General features: G+C 42.3%; 2 protein-coding genes across 5 annotated transcripts in view; both read right to left on the bottom strand.

Moving 5' to 3' along the window:
• Positions 1-2,547: 2,547 nt before the first annotated feature.
• ZBTB24 (zinc finger and BTB domain containing 24) lies at positions 2,548-12,961 on the bottom strand. 4 transcript variants are annotated; one of them, XR_007628962.1, is made up of 8 exons: positions 12,904-12,961; positions 9,081-10,082; positions 8,500-8,667; positions 8,257-8,340; positions 7,532-7,615; positions 6,300-6,313; positions 5,382-5,463; positions 4,515-4,536 (listed from the first exon to the last, which is right to left on the bottom strand). XR_007628962.1 is itself a non-coding variant. In XM_050315862.1 (7 exons), the coding sequence occupies exons 2-7, from the start codon at positions 10,054-10,056 to the stop codon at positions 3,726-3,728; spliced, it is 2,205 nt and encodes a 734-aa protein (XP_050171819.1). In that variant the 5' UTR covers positions 10,057-10,082; positions 12,904-12,961; the 3' UTR covers positions 2,548-3,725. The 4 variants fall into 4 exon arrangements, 2 of the variants coding, with proteins under 2 accessions (XP_050171819.1, XP_050171820.1); XM_050315862.1 differs by lacking the exon at positions 6,300-6,313 and having other exon boundaries at positions 2,548-4,536; XM_050315863.1 differs by lacking the exons at positions 6,300-6,313; positions 12,904-12,961 and adding an exon at positions 11,045-11,159 and having other exon boundaries at positions 2,548-4,536.
• Positions 12,962-13,389: 428 nt separating this feature from the next.
• The window catches only part of AK9 (adenylate kinase 9), a 59,013-nt gene continuing 55,512 nt past the window's right edge, over positions 13,390-16,890 (bottom strand). The window contains exons 33-34 of the mRNA XM_050315860.1: positions 16,773-16,887; positions 13,390-13,853 (exon numbers count right to left, since the gene is read on the bottom strand). Of these exons, the coding sequence (XP_050171817.1) occupies positions 13,651-13,853; positions 16,773-16,887 (318 nt within the window). The 3' untranslated portion in view covers positions 13,390-13,650. The remainder of the gene's footprint in view (positions 13,854-16,772; positions 16,888-16,890) is intronic.

Below are 16,890 nucleotides of genomic sequence, written 5' to 3'. Positions count from 1 at the left end.
AGAGGTCCGAAAATTGTAGCTATGGAGAGTATGGCACTACCTCTTCTTCCTCTGCTCTTGGAGGGAACCTGCAGTGCAGTGGGGCTGGGAAAAAGCCTGCATGGCCAGACTTCTGACAGGGTGGAGATAAGCGTGCACAGGAAGCACCCTGGACCGCTCCCAGCCTGCAGGGTACGCCTGCTGTGCAAACCAGCCTCCTCCCAGCCACTCCCAAGTCAGACTCAGCTCCTCCTGAATGAGGATACTTACAAGTCAAGGAGGCAGTGTGCTGCAGAGATGGAAGACGTGGGGAGACAGGAAAGGTACTGGGCTGTTGTGCTCACACACAGCATTAGGAATGCATTCCATACCAACTTTCAGTTAAGTGGGAAAAGAATGAAAAACCCACATCCCAGCATACTAGGAAAGATCTTAGCAAACCATGACCTTTGTCACAATGACTAAGCAGCTACATTAGTAAAACAAGTCTTTCACAATAAAGAGATGCAAGCAAAACTCTTTTCCTGAACAACTGGCAAGATCTATATCAGGCTCAACGTCCATAACTTTAACCTGTGAACAGGCGTTCTGTTGGAAAGTTTGTGGTGGGGTAGGGAGTCATCTCCTTCCTCTTAGACACTAAGAGGTAATTGCTGCACAACCCCTAGTAGTGCTTTTGAGTCCCTCTGAGCAGAAAGGCAAAGCATAAACCAAGTATTTAAATGACCCTTGAAAAGTTCCACCTGCCAGGATGAAGCTTTTCCTATTGGTAGGATAATTTGCTTTCACAGCTCATATGAAAGAAATACTCTGATATTCACCTATCAAAAACGAGATGCTGGGCTGGAAGGCCAAGCAGGGGAAATACGCACACAGTAGTCAGATATGCTCTTCACAGTGTGTTTGCTCTACCTCTTGAGGATTTATTTCAACTTGCACCTTGAGAACCAACCAAAATTTTCAGAAAAAGCCAAAATCTTGGGAAACTTGCATTTGAAAAAAAAAAAGAAAAAAGAGAATAGTAAAATCCTATTAGAGTTCAACTACACTGGGCAACTTAAACATGCAGCAGAAGACACACAGTGGTGTTAATTTCTCAAAAAATTGATTTCTCTGTAGTCCTTTTACTGTCCTGCATTTATGCCTAAAACCATAATCTCATTTTAACATACTAAGCAGCAAGATGGATTTCTTAAGAAGATTAGTCTACATGAGAAAAGGAGAAGTTAAGGTGTATACTGGCTAAGGAGTAAAGATATTTAGAGAGCTGTTTTGAACAGTTTTTAAGGGATGCCTTTTTTTCCTAAATAGTTCTCAGTGGCAGCTGGACTGAAAAACAAAGCTGAAGGGGTTTCCTTTCAAATGCAAAGCAATTGTAGGCTTCAGCCATAGCCTTAAAAACACACACAGAGAAAAAGGATTAATTTTCATCTTTAACAGAAATGCATTCACTAGAAAGGAAGCAAATGGTGTCCAGAAAGCAACATTTGTGATATGAGAGGCCACGCCAGCTTCTCGAGTGCAAGTTACAATATGTGCTGACAGCTTAAGCAATGCAGGGTGCAAGATTAGTCACTGCTGTGCTATTCATAGATGCTCGTTTCTTCACTGGCAATTCGTAGGAAAACATAAAAAATTCCAAACACAAAACTTCAGTTTTTGTTATAGGGAAAGCATTGAGAAGTCATTGTGTGGTAGCGTCTCATGTGTAACTGTAGCACTGAACTGAATCCTGCAAGGATAACTGCATAATGAACAAAATAAAGTTCCAAAAAAAAAAAAAAGAGTAAACAACTGAACAGTTACTTTACTGGCAGCCTTAGAGTTTAGCTTGTAACCAGTTTTTAAGCATTTCAGGATTCATAAATATACGGCAGAGAATGAATTCAGTGCAAGCTCCTGTAAACTTATGACCTGACAATGTTTTGGCTGCACAGTACAGTGTTTTAGATAAAATCAGAAGTTGTTAGGATGAAACTGACAGAATATTTAGTGTGAACTTATACAATTAATTCAGTGAGATTTTCACAGATGTTGTAAAGGCTTTAATGTATTTAGTAATGTGTTCTTACAGCATCAAGACTTCGAGCTTCTCAAGCAGGACTGCAGAATATGCTGTTTTGCTTTGGTAGCAGGAAGTACACAAATTTTATTTCTCCATTCTGAGAGGAAATAGAGTTTTGTTTTGAAATGGTTTTATTTATTTATTTAATTATTTATTTGTTCTCACTTAACTACCTTTTATCATAAAAGTGATCTAGTACTTTGAAAAAATGGAGATACTTACCCAAACGTCTGCAGCATACACTCAGGAGCCAGCCAAGTAGTTTGGACTTGAACGAGGAATATTATCCAAAATTTGGATAATTTTTCTTTTATATTCACCTTAATTTTTAGATTTTTCCTCTGTTATAACATAAAACCTCAACGTAAATCACAAGTATTTTAAAGTTGAAGTGAAAACTGAGCACGTTGTATTAAGTAATAGTGGCATTTTATCTGGATTTTAACACACCAGTCCCCTATCTGAGATGTTACCAAAAGCCAAACTTGGAAACACAAAGCATGTATTTTGGCAAGACATTTTATTAAGATGTCAAGTCTCTTTTGTTAGCAGCCAGTCATTGAAAACCGTCTGTATACATGTAATTTAGTCAACAAAATAGCTGTCCAACTTTAAGCGATGTGCCCCATTTATGTAGCTCAGTAAGCTCTGAAGTGATGCTCTTCATTGTTTAAGTTCTCACATAAACAATTACCAGTCTTCACACATATTATAAAGTATGATTACATTCTTCTCTCAAAAGTACAAAAAATAACACTTTAAATACACACTGGCTCCTAAGCTTGGACAGAATCCTGTCAGGAGGAGAATTTTGCACTTCAATAGACAGTGTCTTCAACATCAAGAGCTCTTCAAAGTGCTTGGCGGAGTGTGTGAACACCATCCCCACTTAACAGACGATGAAATAAGGCACAGAGGTCAACTACCTTGCCCCCAGTCACACAGAGACTGGGTGGTAGAATGAACAGAGCAGAATTAGGGCTTTTCAGTTCTCCAGTGTAACCACCACAACCCACTGCCACTATTCAAATGCAATGGCTTAAGCATTTCTGAGGAGCAAAACTTGTACAGCATACAGTGAACAGAAGGGAAGAGACAAGGCCAGTTAAAGGCTGCAACAGTTTCAACTCAAACCAAACCAATTTGGTAGCCAGTAAATCATAATGCACTTCAGGGAGTGATCACATAGAAAATTATAGATTAACCTGTAATGAGAAAGCTCATTAAACATAAGACATATGGTGTTAGCTTTGCAAAAAGTACTGGTTATCTTAAGCTTGACAGCAGCTCAGGTAATGTTGACTTTGTCAGCAGTACCTTCTGACCCACAGATGTCTTAAACACTGTTCTTCTACCAGCAAGGTGCACTTCTCTGGAGAGTCACAGAGAAAGGGAAATAAGGAGCCAAATATCTCCTCAGTAGGCATGGATGCGTATCAGGCACAAAACCCCACATTAATGATTTGTGAGGTACGGACTAAGTGGTAAAAAAATACCAATGTGGGAAAATGAAAAAAGTCTAAATATAAATAAAGTTAAGAAAACTGAGTCACCCATCTAAAATCACCAAGAAATGCATCCTCAGATAGATTACGCTGCAGAAAAATAAGAATGGTACATGTAATCCCTGTCTGGATGAGAAGCATGCTATGGCCTAGCTGTCTGATGGCAAATATGCATTTCAGAAAGCCTGTCCTTGGGTAGGATGCTCACAAGATGACTCATTTACTGACAGAGACTGCTGATGGGATTCAGAAACATGCACACTTTGATTCTGTTCCTCACTGATTTGATGGGAAGAAACCGTATCATGGCTAGAGTGGGGCTGTTGACTTGATTCCTGAGCCAGCTGCACACGCTGAGCTGGATGTGAAGATCCTGCTAAGTGGATTTGTTCGTTTTGTCCTTGATGAGCATGGAGATGTTCTAGTGCTTCCTTGGAAAGAGTGATTACATGCATTTGTTCGGGTTGGGCAGCCTCTATTTGGTTTGCCATCATACTGATACTTTGGATTTGTTCTGCTTGCTCCTGCTGAGCTGAAAGCAACAAGTTTTGCAGCTGCTGTGGTGGCTGCGCAAGCAGCGTGAGATTCGCGGCCTGCTCTGTTGTCATGTTTGGGGCATCTTCTGCAGTCACAATACTAATGCCTTGATTATGGCTAGGCACGAAGTTGATGTTGTGCACTGCATCTGTAACCAGCAGTTGAATTTCCTGCCCTCCAGAGGTGGCAAGTTGGTACTGCTGCAGCTGGAGTATGCTTCTCACTTCTGGGTGAGCGTTGGTGCTCCGGGCAGCGCTGGCTTCCTGAAACTGCTTTTCCTTGCTGTGAATTTTCAAATGAGACTTCAGGTTGTCCAGACGAGCAAACTGCAAACTGCATTCTGGACAGGAGAAAGGCTTCTTGCCTGTGTGTAAGATACAGTGTCTTCTCTTAGCACTGGAATCAGAGAAGGATTTTCCACATATACCACAAGAATATGGCTTTTCTCCTCTGCAAAAGGAGAAAACTTGATCTCATTAAAACATTCACTTAGACAGTGTTGCTTTATGAAACTTGTTCTATAATAAAATACTTAAATGATTACTTTGTTTTACTAAAATCATAAGCTCTTAAGAATAGTGACATTAAAAATGTTCTCCATTTGTCTTCCTGATTATTCTACGTGACTTCACAAACTGTACAACTCTTTGATTAGTATATGCTCAAGAGCTACAGATGTATCTGCCCTTGTGTCATAACCCCAGAGGTACAAGCTTTGTGCTGATAGACCTTGCCAAGAATGCAACAGCTTACTTTGCACAACTCTAAGCACTGACTATTTTAAAACATTTACTAACAGGGTGAGCTTTAAAAGAAAGTGTTGCGTCCAAATCCAGTTCTCCAGAGATTTAAAATCTGACATGCCTTTATGCAATGCATCACACTGACAAGGGTAAAAGACAACTCACGCTATTAATGAGACGTGATAGATTACAGAGTGACGGGACAATGCTCCAATAACCTTGTTACACCGTGCCTACTGTTCTGCTGTCACACAAAAATTCACAGTAAAACTTTCACATAAATAATATGGCAGTAAGTACCTTGTCATTGAACAGACACAAAACACCAAAGGACACTCTTACAATGTCCTGGCACACGAATATTTAGCAGTTCGGTACTTTCCATTATTGCTTATTTCCTTACATAGATTAAGCAAAAATGTTAGTCTTTACCCATCCACCCAAAATGCAAACAAGTTCTGACCATTCTATAATTGAACAAGCACTGCATACAGGTTATCAGATTAGAAGTTACATTTTTAAAGAATGCAATGAAAATTAGACATACTTTACCTGTGAATTCTAATGTGAGTCTGAAGTGAACTTTTAGCTGTAAATGATTTGCCACAAATCTCACAAGTGAAGGGCTTCTCACCTATCAAAAAGAAATGTGACATCACTTTTAATAGAGCACTTCTCATCAATATATTGAAAACATTTTATATTTTACCATACACAGTATCAAGTGAGTACTGACAGTTCCTCACATTTCTGACATGGATCAGGACAGATATCCAAAGCTGAATTAACTCACTTAGTCAAAATGAGGGTATTTTTAAATGTACACCTCTGGCATTTCTCCCCTTTGAAGATAAAGAATTAGGTGATCCAAGCCCTCACAGCAACCAAAAGCTGTACCTATGACACAGATGTGGTTGTTCCACATGGAACAGAAATGTTTTGAGAAAGGATGGCCCTGAACCAGTAGGCATTAATGCCAGGATCACATGCAGCACCATGCAGATGAGTAAGCCTGAATTTCCACAGCTGGAAAGCGAATCCGTTATCTTAACAAGTTGGCTGGCTTTGTCTAAGGCTCCATCACACTGGGCGTACGATATTCTGAGAACATCAGTTGGAAAAAAATTAAATTATCATGAGTAAATAAATTGTGAGTTTGTTTTGGGTTTTTTATTTGTTTGGGGTTTTTTTACTACATTTGGAATTTTTGTGTTTAATTGAGTGGAAGCAGAAAGGCCAATTAAATTATAAGAAGGTTCACAAGAAACAGATACTACCCAACCAAAGCAAATCCTAATTTACACCATAACAAATCCATGGGATTGTGTTGAGGTTCTTTAAGACACCAGACATCAGAATCCAGATCACTACTGCAGTAATTCACACCATCAAAGCACACTAAACCCAGGGATTTGACAGCAGCCAGTTTCTAAGGAAGCTTCACATTTAGCATAAAACTGCAATGCTTACCTGCCTTCATATGGCTTTGGAGGGCAGGAATAAAGGATGAGACAACAAGAAACATTTGTCAGAAGGGACCTCTAGTCCTCTAGTCCCAGCCTATTACTGAAAACAGGAGTAACTTTCCACGTAGACTGTATTATTATGGCACTGCTGCCAAAGCAGAACAGGCCTATCAACGTTAACACCTGTCCCCAAAGTGCTTTGGAATTTTACTGTTGGCTTCTGAGATGGGACAGATCAATTATTACTTCTGCATAATTAATACTGGTATCTTGCCTGTCTTTTCTGGAGGCAAAATATATTGCGAGTTCCTGCTAGAATTCAGCTTCATCTGTTTTTGCAACTTCCTTTGCGATTATGCTTCCTCTTCTCATTTCCCACACTAAACTCATTTCCCACTACATTTAGAGAGCTTTATCACCTTCAGCTACAAAACTGCTGTGTGTGTCAATAGTATGCTGGAGACTGAGTTATGTGTTACAACTGCAGACAACATGTGAAAGAATAATTTGATTTTGGGAGGAAACAATTGCCACTGTTTACAGTTACTTTAAAAGACAAATTATTTGCACATCACCTTATGCACCTTATTACACTTCAAAGAAAACTATTTTAAGAAGTTTATGCCTTGTTACTACCAGAGGGTAGATCAAATTTTTGTCTGTTCTCCAGTCATTCACTACACTACTACCTTGCCCTCTAAAACTTTTAAAACACCCTCTGACACACTTCCTCCTAGCCCACCTCCTCTCAATATCCAGTTTATTACAATGCAATAAAAAGGTAAATGGAAATAATTATTGGTCATAGCCCTTTTCATAAGCACCCATCCCTCACAGACAGGGGTGCCCCACTCATTTAAGACATACACTTTCTGTTACTAATTAGCTCAATGAAAGCCCCATAGATGCTGGATACAGCTCTCTGGACAAACTGAATTCCCAGTCCAGGATTTTATCATAGCAGAGCTAACTGGCATTTTTCGTAGCAGGCTTTGTAAAAATGGGGGATAACCCCTCTTCCTGTAATAGGCACTGCTTCTGCTGCTGTAAAACAAGCTTTTTTGAGCTCCTGCATTCTTGACGTCAAATCTCTTCATTAGCAATACAGGCTTCATTAAGTACAAGTAGAGCAGACGTTCCACAGAAACAACTGTCATTTGCCCAACATAGTTTTGTCTATGTAACTTCAAGAAAAAACAAACCACAAAACCTACAAAAGACCAGGAACACGATTACCTGTATGTGTTCTTAGATGTTTCTTTAACTGAGCTGCATCCATGAATTTGCGACGACACTGGTTACATTCCGGCAGTGAACGGCCTTGTCGCAATAATAAAAAAAGTGTCAGTGCATAAGTGATCCCCTGTATCTCTTCAGTGATCTTTGTTAAAGCACTTTCCTGTAAAATAACCACTTTGATATAATATAGAGATAAAACAAAAGGTGATTCACTGCCTCCTCCCTATCTTAACTGTCACACTCCTGTTTCTCTATTAAATATTACCATGGGAAAAGAGAGGACTGACACCTGCTCCTGCCCAAACACACCTTCTCTTGAAGCTTTGTAAATTCTGATTTTCTCCACCACTTCCTGTGTGTGTAACTTTGCCATTACTGGTCCAAAGCAGTGGACAACTACAAGGCAATTTGGACACCAGGCAGTTGACACAATTATTTATAAAATTCCTAGCTTTGATGTAGCATGGACAACAGGGCTAAAATAATAGAGCTGTATGTCAAATACAGCATAACTAATTTTTAATCATTGTAAGAGCCCTTCTCAATTAACGATTTTTTTACACACACCATTTTATCTTTTCCCCCTATCCACTGTTATATTAAGATGTGACACATCAGACACTAAATATGTCACTGAGGAAGAACTTTCAGCCTTAGTCAATTTTTGGGAAGACAAATCAGCATGGACTGTAAGCCAGCTCCTCAACCCAAATTTGTTATACCTGTGTGTACTCGATAGTGGCTCTTGAGCTGTCTCTTTTGGCTGAAGTATTTCCCACACTGATCACACGTGAAAGCCTTCTGCCCTGCAAAGAAAATCACTTATTAAAAAGTAAGCCACATCCAAAGCAAGTGGAAGAAAATAAATACATAACCCAGCACACATGAGACAGAGCAGAAATACCTTTTTTTCAGAAAGGCAAATTCTTGGAGCAGAGAGGCTACATTTGCCTTGAACTGTTTACCTGTATGTAGGCTCATGTGCTCCAGAAGAGAATGCTTTGTTGTCAGAGCCTTACTGCAGACAGTGCACGTGTATGGCCGTTCCCCAGTGTGCATCCGCTCATGGACCTGAAGAGAATGCTTCTGGGAAAAGCCTTTGCCACACTCACTGCACTTAAAAGGACGCTCTCCTGAAAGTAAAAGGTGACAATTTTAGGTATAGATGCATCATTTCTCACTAGATATTCTAAGCTGACAGTGAGATGCATTGCAATGTAGTAGCTACAAAAAAATTACTCCTGAGCAGTGGTGAGAAGAATTAAGAGACAAGCTTCACATAACAATAATTCTTTAACTATTGCCACATAATTCAGTCTTTAAACAGCAAAATTATTAACTAAACTGCAATCAAGATGAAATATAAAGGCACTGAGATCTGCTGGCAAGAATAAAACAGCGAACACAGGAGACACACCATAATTTGGATCAGCATGCGATTTTGGATAGCTCTTGCTCTAGAAAACAGCCAACATTTCAACAACTTGCTCGCATTCAGCACCATCACGAAACCCTAATCCAAAACCAGCGGTCTTTTAATGCCTACCTGTATGACTTCGCTGGTGAATAGCTAAGAAGTGATTATACTTAAATACTTTGCCACAGTCTTTACAGCGAGCTTCAGGACCTGCACGTTTTCTTTTTCCATCGGTTCTCTTTGCCAGTCCTTTTTCATCCTCATCCCCGAGAAGCTTATAATCCTTTAGTTTGATTGATCTCCTTATTCTGCGTTTGCTGTAACGGCTCTGAGTACTCTGTATTCCCTCAGATTTGGGATCATAGTTTTCATCTTTCTCAGCTGACAGATCAACGGCAGCCTCTGAGCCACACGCAGGTTCAGTTTCTTCTCCATCTTTCCTCACTGGAGCCTGTTCACTGGCAACTGCTTCTTCTGCTGCAGTATCTTTTTTCACAAAATTTTGCTTATTTTGCATGGAGTTGTTCTCTTTCAGCTGCACATCTTCTGCAGAATTTGCTCCTGATTCTTCTTCTTCTTGGACAACCTTGATTTTCCTCGGTCGCCCTCGTTTTCGCTTTGGTGGATCTTCATTTTTGTTGTCACTTGCAACAACAGCTACAGAGGCTCCACTGTCAGCTGGAGCTGGCAAGGCATTACCTGGGCTACAGCTGGCCAGGTAGTCTGTACAGACCCATACCAAGTCAGTCACTTTCAGCAGCTGTGCAGTAGCCAGGATTTGTTCTGTGCTTTTCTCACTGGCACAGAGGCAACCAGTGTAGATGAATTCCAGCAGAACTCCAAAGATGTCTGCAACCATTCCCTCCAACATGTAAACCGACTGTCCTATTTCACCCTCATTTACAAACATCATCGAGAAGTATTCACTGCTGGCAGCCAGCAAGGCTTTATGGGCTCTGAACTGCACATTCTCCACTATCAAAGTAATGTCGCAAAGAAAATCCTTTTTCCTCTGTTCTTCAAAATTAGTTAGAATGATATCTTTGTGAGCTTTGGAGTGGATGATGACCAGTTTCTCAGAACCATCTGGAGTTGCTTTTGCCATTTTAATTATGAATACAAAGGAAGTGCCTGCAAAAACAGAATAGCTTTAATAAAGAATTATTTTAGCAATCTGCATTACAAGACACCAAATATCATCTGTTTTACCAGTAACAGAGTTCAAGAGTTTCTGATGCAGTTCTGAATCCTCCGAACTTTTGAAAAATCAACACTATTGCTGACACGGATTTTCTTCAGAAAGTGTTTTTAAGTCCTATGAAACGGCTACACATAGTTTCTTTGATCAGAATCACTGCCTATCATTTGTTTATCTCTGATGTACTGAGAACTCTGTATTAACTAAAAAAATTGCGACCCGTTCTGAAATCTCCTAACTAAAATAATCAGACAAAAAGAATTGTTTGTTCACGGCTCCTTAGTAGAGTACTGGGTTTGCATGGCAAGGTTTTGTTAGTGGGGCAGCTACAGGGGTGGCTTTTGTGAGGAGCTGTTAGAAGCTTCCTCCATGTCCTACAGAGACTTCACTACCTGGATCCAGGATGGACCTGCCGCTGGCCAAGGCTGAGCTCATCAGAAACAGTGGTAATGCCTCTGGGATAACAGATTTAAGAAGGGTGAAAAATACCCCCACAACTGAGCTAGAGAGGAGTGAGAAACAGCCCTGCAGACACCAAGGTCAGTGAAGGAGGGGGAGGTGTTCCAGGTGCTGGAGCAGAGGTTCCCCTGCAGCCTGTGGTGCAGACCATGGTGAAGCAGACTGTCCTCCTGCAGCCCATGGAAAACCCCACACCAGAGCAGGTGGATGCCCAAAGCAGGCTGGAACCATTTGGGAAGCCATGTTGGAGCAGGCTCCTGACAGGATCTGTGGTCCTTTGGAGAGAGAAGCCCACACTGGAGGAGATTTGCTGGCAGGGCTTGTGAACTTGTGGGGAACCCACACTGGAGCAGCCTGTTCCTGAAGGACTGCACCCATGGAAGAGACCCACACTGGAGCAGTTTGTGAAGAACTGTAGCCTGTGAGAAGGACTCACTTTGCAGAAGTTGTGGAGGACTGTCTCCTGTGGGAAGACATGCTGGAGCAGAGGAAGAATGTGAGGAGTCCTCTCACTGCAGAGGAAGCAGCGGCAGAGACAATGTGTGATGAACTGACCACAGCCCCCATTCCCCATCCCCCTGCACCACTGGAGGCGGACAAAGCAGAGAAAAGCCTGGAAAGAAGGGAGGAGTGGGGTGACCTGTTTTAAGATTTGGTTTTATTTTTCATTATCTTGGTCTGATTTCATTGATTTCACTCAATAAACCAATTTCCCCAACTCAAGTCTGTTTAGCCTGTGATGGTAATTGCTGACTCATCTCTCCCTGTCCTTATCTTGACCCATGAGCTTTTTATTATATTTTCTGTCCCTGGTCCAGCTTGGGACAGGAGTGATGGAGTGGCTTTAGTGGGCACCTGGCATCTAGTCAGTGTCAACCCACCACACTGGAAAGAAAAAAGGTCAACTGCAGTTTCATCATTGCAGATTATTCAGGGATAAGGCTACGAAATCCTGTTACTGATGATAAAACTTCACTCGTATCGGTATGGCAAAACTTCATGACTTCTTTTACCCACTTATGTCATTCTGAAAGTTTCTTTTTCATAACACTCTACCTACTAAGCTTCAGCCTCAGCCTACGGAGGTAGGCAATAAAAGCAGAAAAACAGTAGCATTTTAAAGCAGTCTGTCTAAAATAGGGTTGATTATGGTAATTATTAACTATCAATTTGACTTGCTAAGAATTGTAAATTTGCAAAAAATTAATAACAAACAAAAAAATTCCACAAATTTCAGAAGAATCCACCAAATGTTATTATGGAAGAGATATGCCCAAAATGTCCAATTTGCAAGGCTCAGCTGAGCCAAAGATAAAACAGATTATATACTTGACATCTTAATTTATACAAGTGTCGTATCAAACACAAATAAATTTGCACATTTGTATTTAGGGAGTGCAGCAATTTCAATCACCTGAACAAATGCTGCATGAATCAACATAACAATACATACAGACGATACCTAAAAGCTACTGTGGTGGTGAAAAAGTGATTCTTTAGCCCAAACCATCTACCAAATAGTTCAGGGTGGAGTCAAATCGTTTTATCTGGGAGCTTTAATTTCTGGAGGATGTGAGGCTCATGTTTGTTGCTGGAACACCTCAAAGCACAGCTGCAGGTGTGATCCAACTCTGCCTTTCCGTGCATTCCAAGAACTCCCGAAGAGCTGCTGCCAACCCTGCCTGCAGGCATCCCCTGACACCCACACGTCTCAGACAGGGTAGTGGGTGTTTTATGGCTTTCGACTGTAGAAAGTCAATAACTAAGCGATCCCAGGGGAGGCAAGAAACTGGAATGGTTTATTGGACGTTCGATCACATCAAAAACTTCGGCGTCGAATCGGGAGGTGACACCATTCATATTTGGACCGCAAAATCCAAAACACCCGCCTGCCTTTGCTAAAAACCCCTAACAATTTCAGAGTGAGGCTCTGCACAAGGGCTCAGGAGCTCTCGGGGTGACCCCGGGGCGCGGCGCATGGCCCGGGGACGGGTCCCGACACGGGCACGGCCAAGGACACGGCGCTGGAACAGCCCGAACAGCCTCGGCGGGAGCGGGGCCAGGAGGGCTCCGGCGGCACCGCAAGCGCCGCCCCCCGCGCCCGTGTGAGCCCCGAGACTCGCTCCGTGACTCGCTCCGCATGTTCGGGCCGCCCCCCGAGGAAGGCCGCTCGTCCCCCTGCGGGGCCGGAGCAGGGAACGGGCGCTGCCCTCCGAGAGCCGCGGGCCTGGGTTCCCCCAGCGCGGCCGCCGCCCGCCCTGCCCGGCGCCCCCCCCGCCCGGAGCCGGCACTCACCCCGCGCCCAGGCCCCGCCGCCGGCACCGCCGCCGCCCTTCCGGCACGGGCGGGGCCGGGCCGGGGCTCCCGCCGCGCCTGCGCTGCCGCCATGAGCGGTACGCACGAGGCGGGACTTGGAATCACGGAACGTCCCGAGCTGGAAGGGACGCACGGGGGTCACCCGCGTCCAGCTCGCCGCCCTGGGCAGGACAGCTGCAAGGATCACACCCTGCGCCTGAGAGCGTTGTCCAAGGGCTGCTTGAGCTCTGTCAGGCTTGGTGCTGTGGCCACTTCCCTGGGGAACCTGTTCTAGTGCCCAACCACCCTCTGGGTGAAGAACCTTCTTCTAATATCCAACTTAAAGCTCCCCTGACACAACTTTGGGCCATTCCCTTCGGTCCTGTCACTGGTCACCAGAGAGATCAGTGCCTGCCACTCCACTTCCCCTCGTGAGGAAGCTGTACACTGCGATGAGTTCTCCCCTCAGTCTCCTCCAGGCTGAACAAGCCAAGCAACCTCAGCCGCTCTCCGTACGGCTTCCCCTCAAGGCCCTTCACCATCTTTTCAGCCCTCGTTTGGTCGCTCCTTAATAGCTGAATATCTTTCAACTTCAGACAAAAGATTTTATTTCTAAGATTCTGTGGTTAAGAAGCTGGTCCAAGAAGGTGTGACATTGTTCACGGGCCGTGTTACAGCCATGCTTGTGGCTCGTGGCAACGCTCCACACATTAATCCATGGAAATTGGAGGGGGAAAACAGCCCGCACTACACAAAACTGGGGCGTGTGTCTTTCAGGGAAAGGAAAGTCTTCACCTTGGCGTCAAGGCCAAGTGGCCGATCTCTTGGCTCCTGGTATGGGCCTGCCATGGCAGTCCCCAGGTAGGGGATGAGCTGGCAGTGCTCCAAGAACTGCACCAGCTTCCTCCTGTACATCTGTCGCACTGGCTCCGAGCTCCGGGGGTTGTATGCTGCAAGAAGTTAAACAGCATGTTAGTGTCCCCTGTCAACTTTGTGGAATTACATTACAGAAATTTTCAAAGGGACCAAGTCTACCCCTGATGATGTTACCTTTGGTACAGATAAACCTTCTCTGTGCTGGGGGTAATTAGACTCGGAAAGATCAAGCTTTTGTAAACAAACATGCTCAGCTGCTGTCAACTTCCCATTCCTCAGGGTGTGAGGTGCTGATGAAACTCCAGGCCATTACAAATTTGGGTAGTGCAGCAGATACCCTGAAGAGGCGCAGCCTGAGGATAGCCCAGGCCTGGCGTGGCTGGCACCAGGCCCCTGTGTCCTTGGCACAGCTGTTCTATGACCTAAATGCTTTGCCCATAAAAAGTGAAGAGCTGATCAACAGTGTAGAGGAGGGAGGGTTTCTCTCTGCCCTAAGCTCTATTTTGCATTAGTATTGAGAGCCAATCCTCAGAGTACACTTTATTATTTTAATTGTTATCCTGCAGCAAAGGGGAAGAAGTGACAGACAAACATAACCAATTTTTTCCTGTGGACAGTTCTTTATACCTCATTACAAAAACTGGACAGCGTGAAGAACTGTGCTACGAGATGCTTCTGCCCACTAGCTTTAAATTGCAGACAGCTGCATTTAACAGCTTCTGACAGATTTTTCAAGAATAGCTGCATGTAGAGCTCTTAAAGGAGTCAAGCTTGAAGGCCACTCCATCACTCTGGTGATATATTGTTTAACACTCTTTTCGCAGAAGTAAATCTCTCTGCATTTATGGTTGATCACCTGTACCTTCTCAGATACTGAAAGCAATCCAGTATTGTTGTGAGAAAAGCTGAAGAAGCAATTAAACCACTGTTTCTTGTGCCCTATTTAAATGTGAGATTAGAGAGTGACATAAATTGAAGATGAGAAAGTCTTACTTCAGATAGAAATAGGATGAAATAAATTTCCAGAGGACCACAACGTGAAGCACTTTGATCAAATTTTTGATCAAGGATGGCACAACTACTCTGAAGAGATGCACAGTAATATGCAATGCAGTATTTGCAACAATCACAGAATGGGTTCGGGCTGGGAGGTACCACAATGAGTCATCTGGTCCAACCTCCCTGCTCAAGCAGGGTCATTCTAGAGCACATGGCACAGGATTGTATCCAGGCAGTTCTTGAGTATCTCCAGTGAGGGAGACTCAACAGCCTCCCTGAGCACACGGTCACCTGCACAGTAAAGAAGTTCTTCTTCATGTTCAGGTGATTTATCAGTGTACAGGAATGCTGTATCTTAAAGTTGGAAGCAGTTCTACCTGGTATTAGAAGAAGATAACTTGTTTTTCTGGATTCCTATGGTCAAAGTGTTCAGCAATGCATGAGGAGATTTGTGCACTTGCATAACCTTTCTGGTTCATCATCCAGTGCTAATAATGATTTAATGTTGCAATATTTGAGCAAAGCTTTTCCTAGAGTCGGCATCGTTGCATTAGCAAAGCTGTTCTAACAACAGGATGAAAACAGCCTTTGTGGATGGAACAAACTACTAGGATAAATGCAGTTTGACATATTAGGAACTCTACATTTATGCAGGGGTTTACCATGTGCCTACCCTGTTGAGTGGTTTTCCTTAACAAAGCTGTGCTAGTAAAAAAATCTGTGGTAGTTCAAGAAAATTCTGGAGGACTCTGGAAACTACATGAGGAAACACAGAATGTCAAGAACTTTTAACAAATAATATTACCTAAAAGAATAAGTAAAAATGTCAAATAAAAAAGGCAAGGTAAAGTACACCCAACTTGAACAGGTTGACTTCTATAAGACAAAACTGGTGGGTTGAAAGAAATGTCAGTCTTGCTCCAGAAATCTCCAGCAGTACTGGAAACTAGACCAAAGCTGCATCAGAGCTGCAAACACGGATGCTGAAATAGAGAAAGCTGGCACCATTTAAGCTCATTGCAAACTAATAAAGATTACTATCTGCAACTAATATCTTGGATTAAGAAAACCCCAAACAAATACTCTTAAAAATAGCAACTATGAACACGGAAGATAAAACTAGAGTACTTTCCTCAGTGCAGGAGTAGTCCTAACCTCTGGTAGCTCCGTGAGAAGTTTTACTTTATGGTTATCTTGTAGGCTGAGTAGAAACACCTAATTAGTTTTACTTTATGCTTATCTTGTAGGCTGAGTAGAAACACCTAATTTTAATTTTGGACTGTTTATCTTTGTTATGGAAAAGTAAGGTCAATTGGACTATCAATTAAATTAAGAAGTTAAAAATAATCAACACATTATTCTGAATCACATTAATATTGAGATCTTCCCAGATAATTTCACAAATAAACAGACTGATAAATAACATTTCATTTATCTGCTAAAAACTTAAAAATTATAAAGTTGTCTTCAGGGTATCTGCAAGGCAAGGTTTCTTACTAAATTTTATTTGGCCACAAGATGCCATTGAAAAAAAGGCAGGCATTCAGGCACCTAAACTATGCCTCAGACAGTATTTCAGCAGCTTTTTGATACAGTAATATAAGTCAATTTTTAAGACAATTCAGGTTGTCTATGACTAATTTAAAATGTAGTACCACCTGGAATATAACATTTTACTTCCTGTTTATAAACTCCAACAGTTCCTCTTAGAAATGTTTTCAAGGCCATCAGGTTGCTGGTGATAAAGCGTTATTAAAGTCTCATGATTTGTGAGAGATCACTTATGTATCTACCTGTTCTATTAACCTTATTTTCCTCCCTGGTCCTTACACATTTCCAAGAAACCTGGCAGTGTGTACTCAGATCAGTATATAATAGTGGTTTTCCATGTTGGACATAAGAAAATGACGCCAATTAGCTATAAATGTTGTATCAGATTATTTATATAATTTTTATATTTAGTTATTTTTATAGCATATTATTTTATACACTACCTTTTAAATGGAAGGAGACAAACAGCAGAGCAGTTTCTTTCACACTTAGGAATGGAAATTTTGGCTTAAGGCTGCCTACTTCATGCAGAGCTTTTATTAGAGAAGTTGCTACTCCCTA

The sequence above is a fragment of the Myiozetetes cayanensis genome, unplaced genomic scaffold (genome assembly GCF_022539395.1).
Source record: "Myiozetetes cayanensis isolate MyiCay16 unplaced genomic scaffold, myiCay2020 scf2-11, whole genome shotgun sequence".
NCBI lineage: Eukaryota > Metazoa > Chordata > Aves > Passeriformes > Tyrannidae > Myiozetetes > Myiozetetes cayanensis.
Note: the sequence above shows the minus strand (reverse complement) of the source record. Positions and strands in the feature narration are given on the sequence as shown.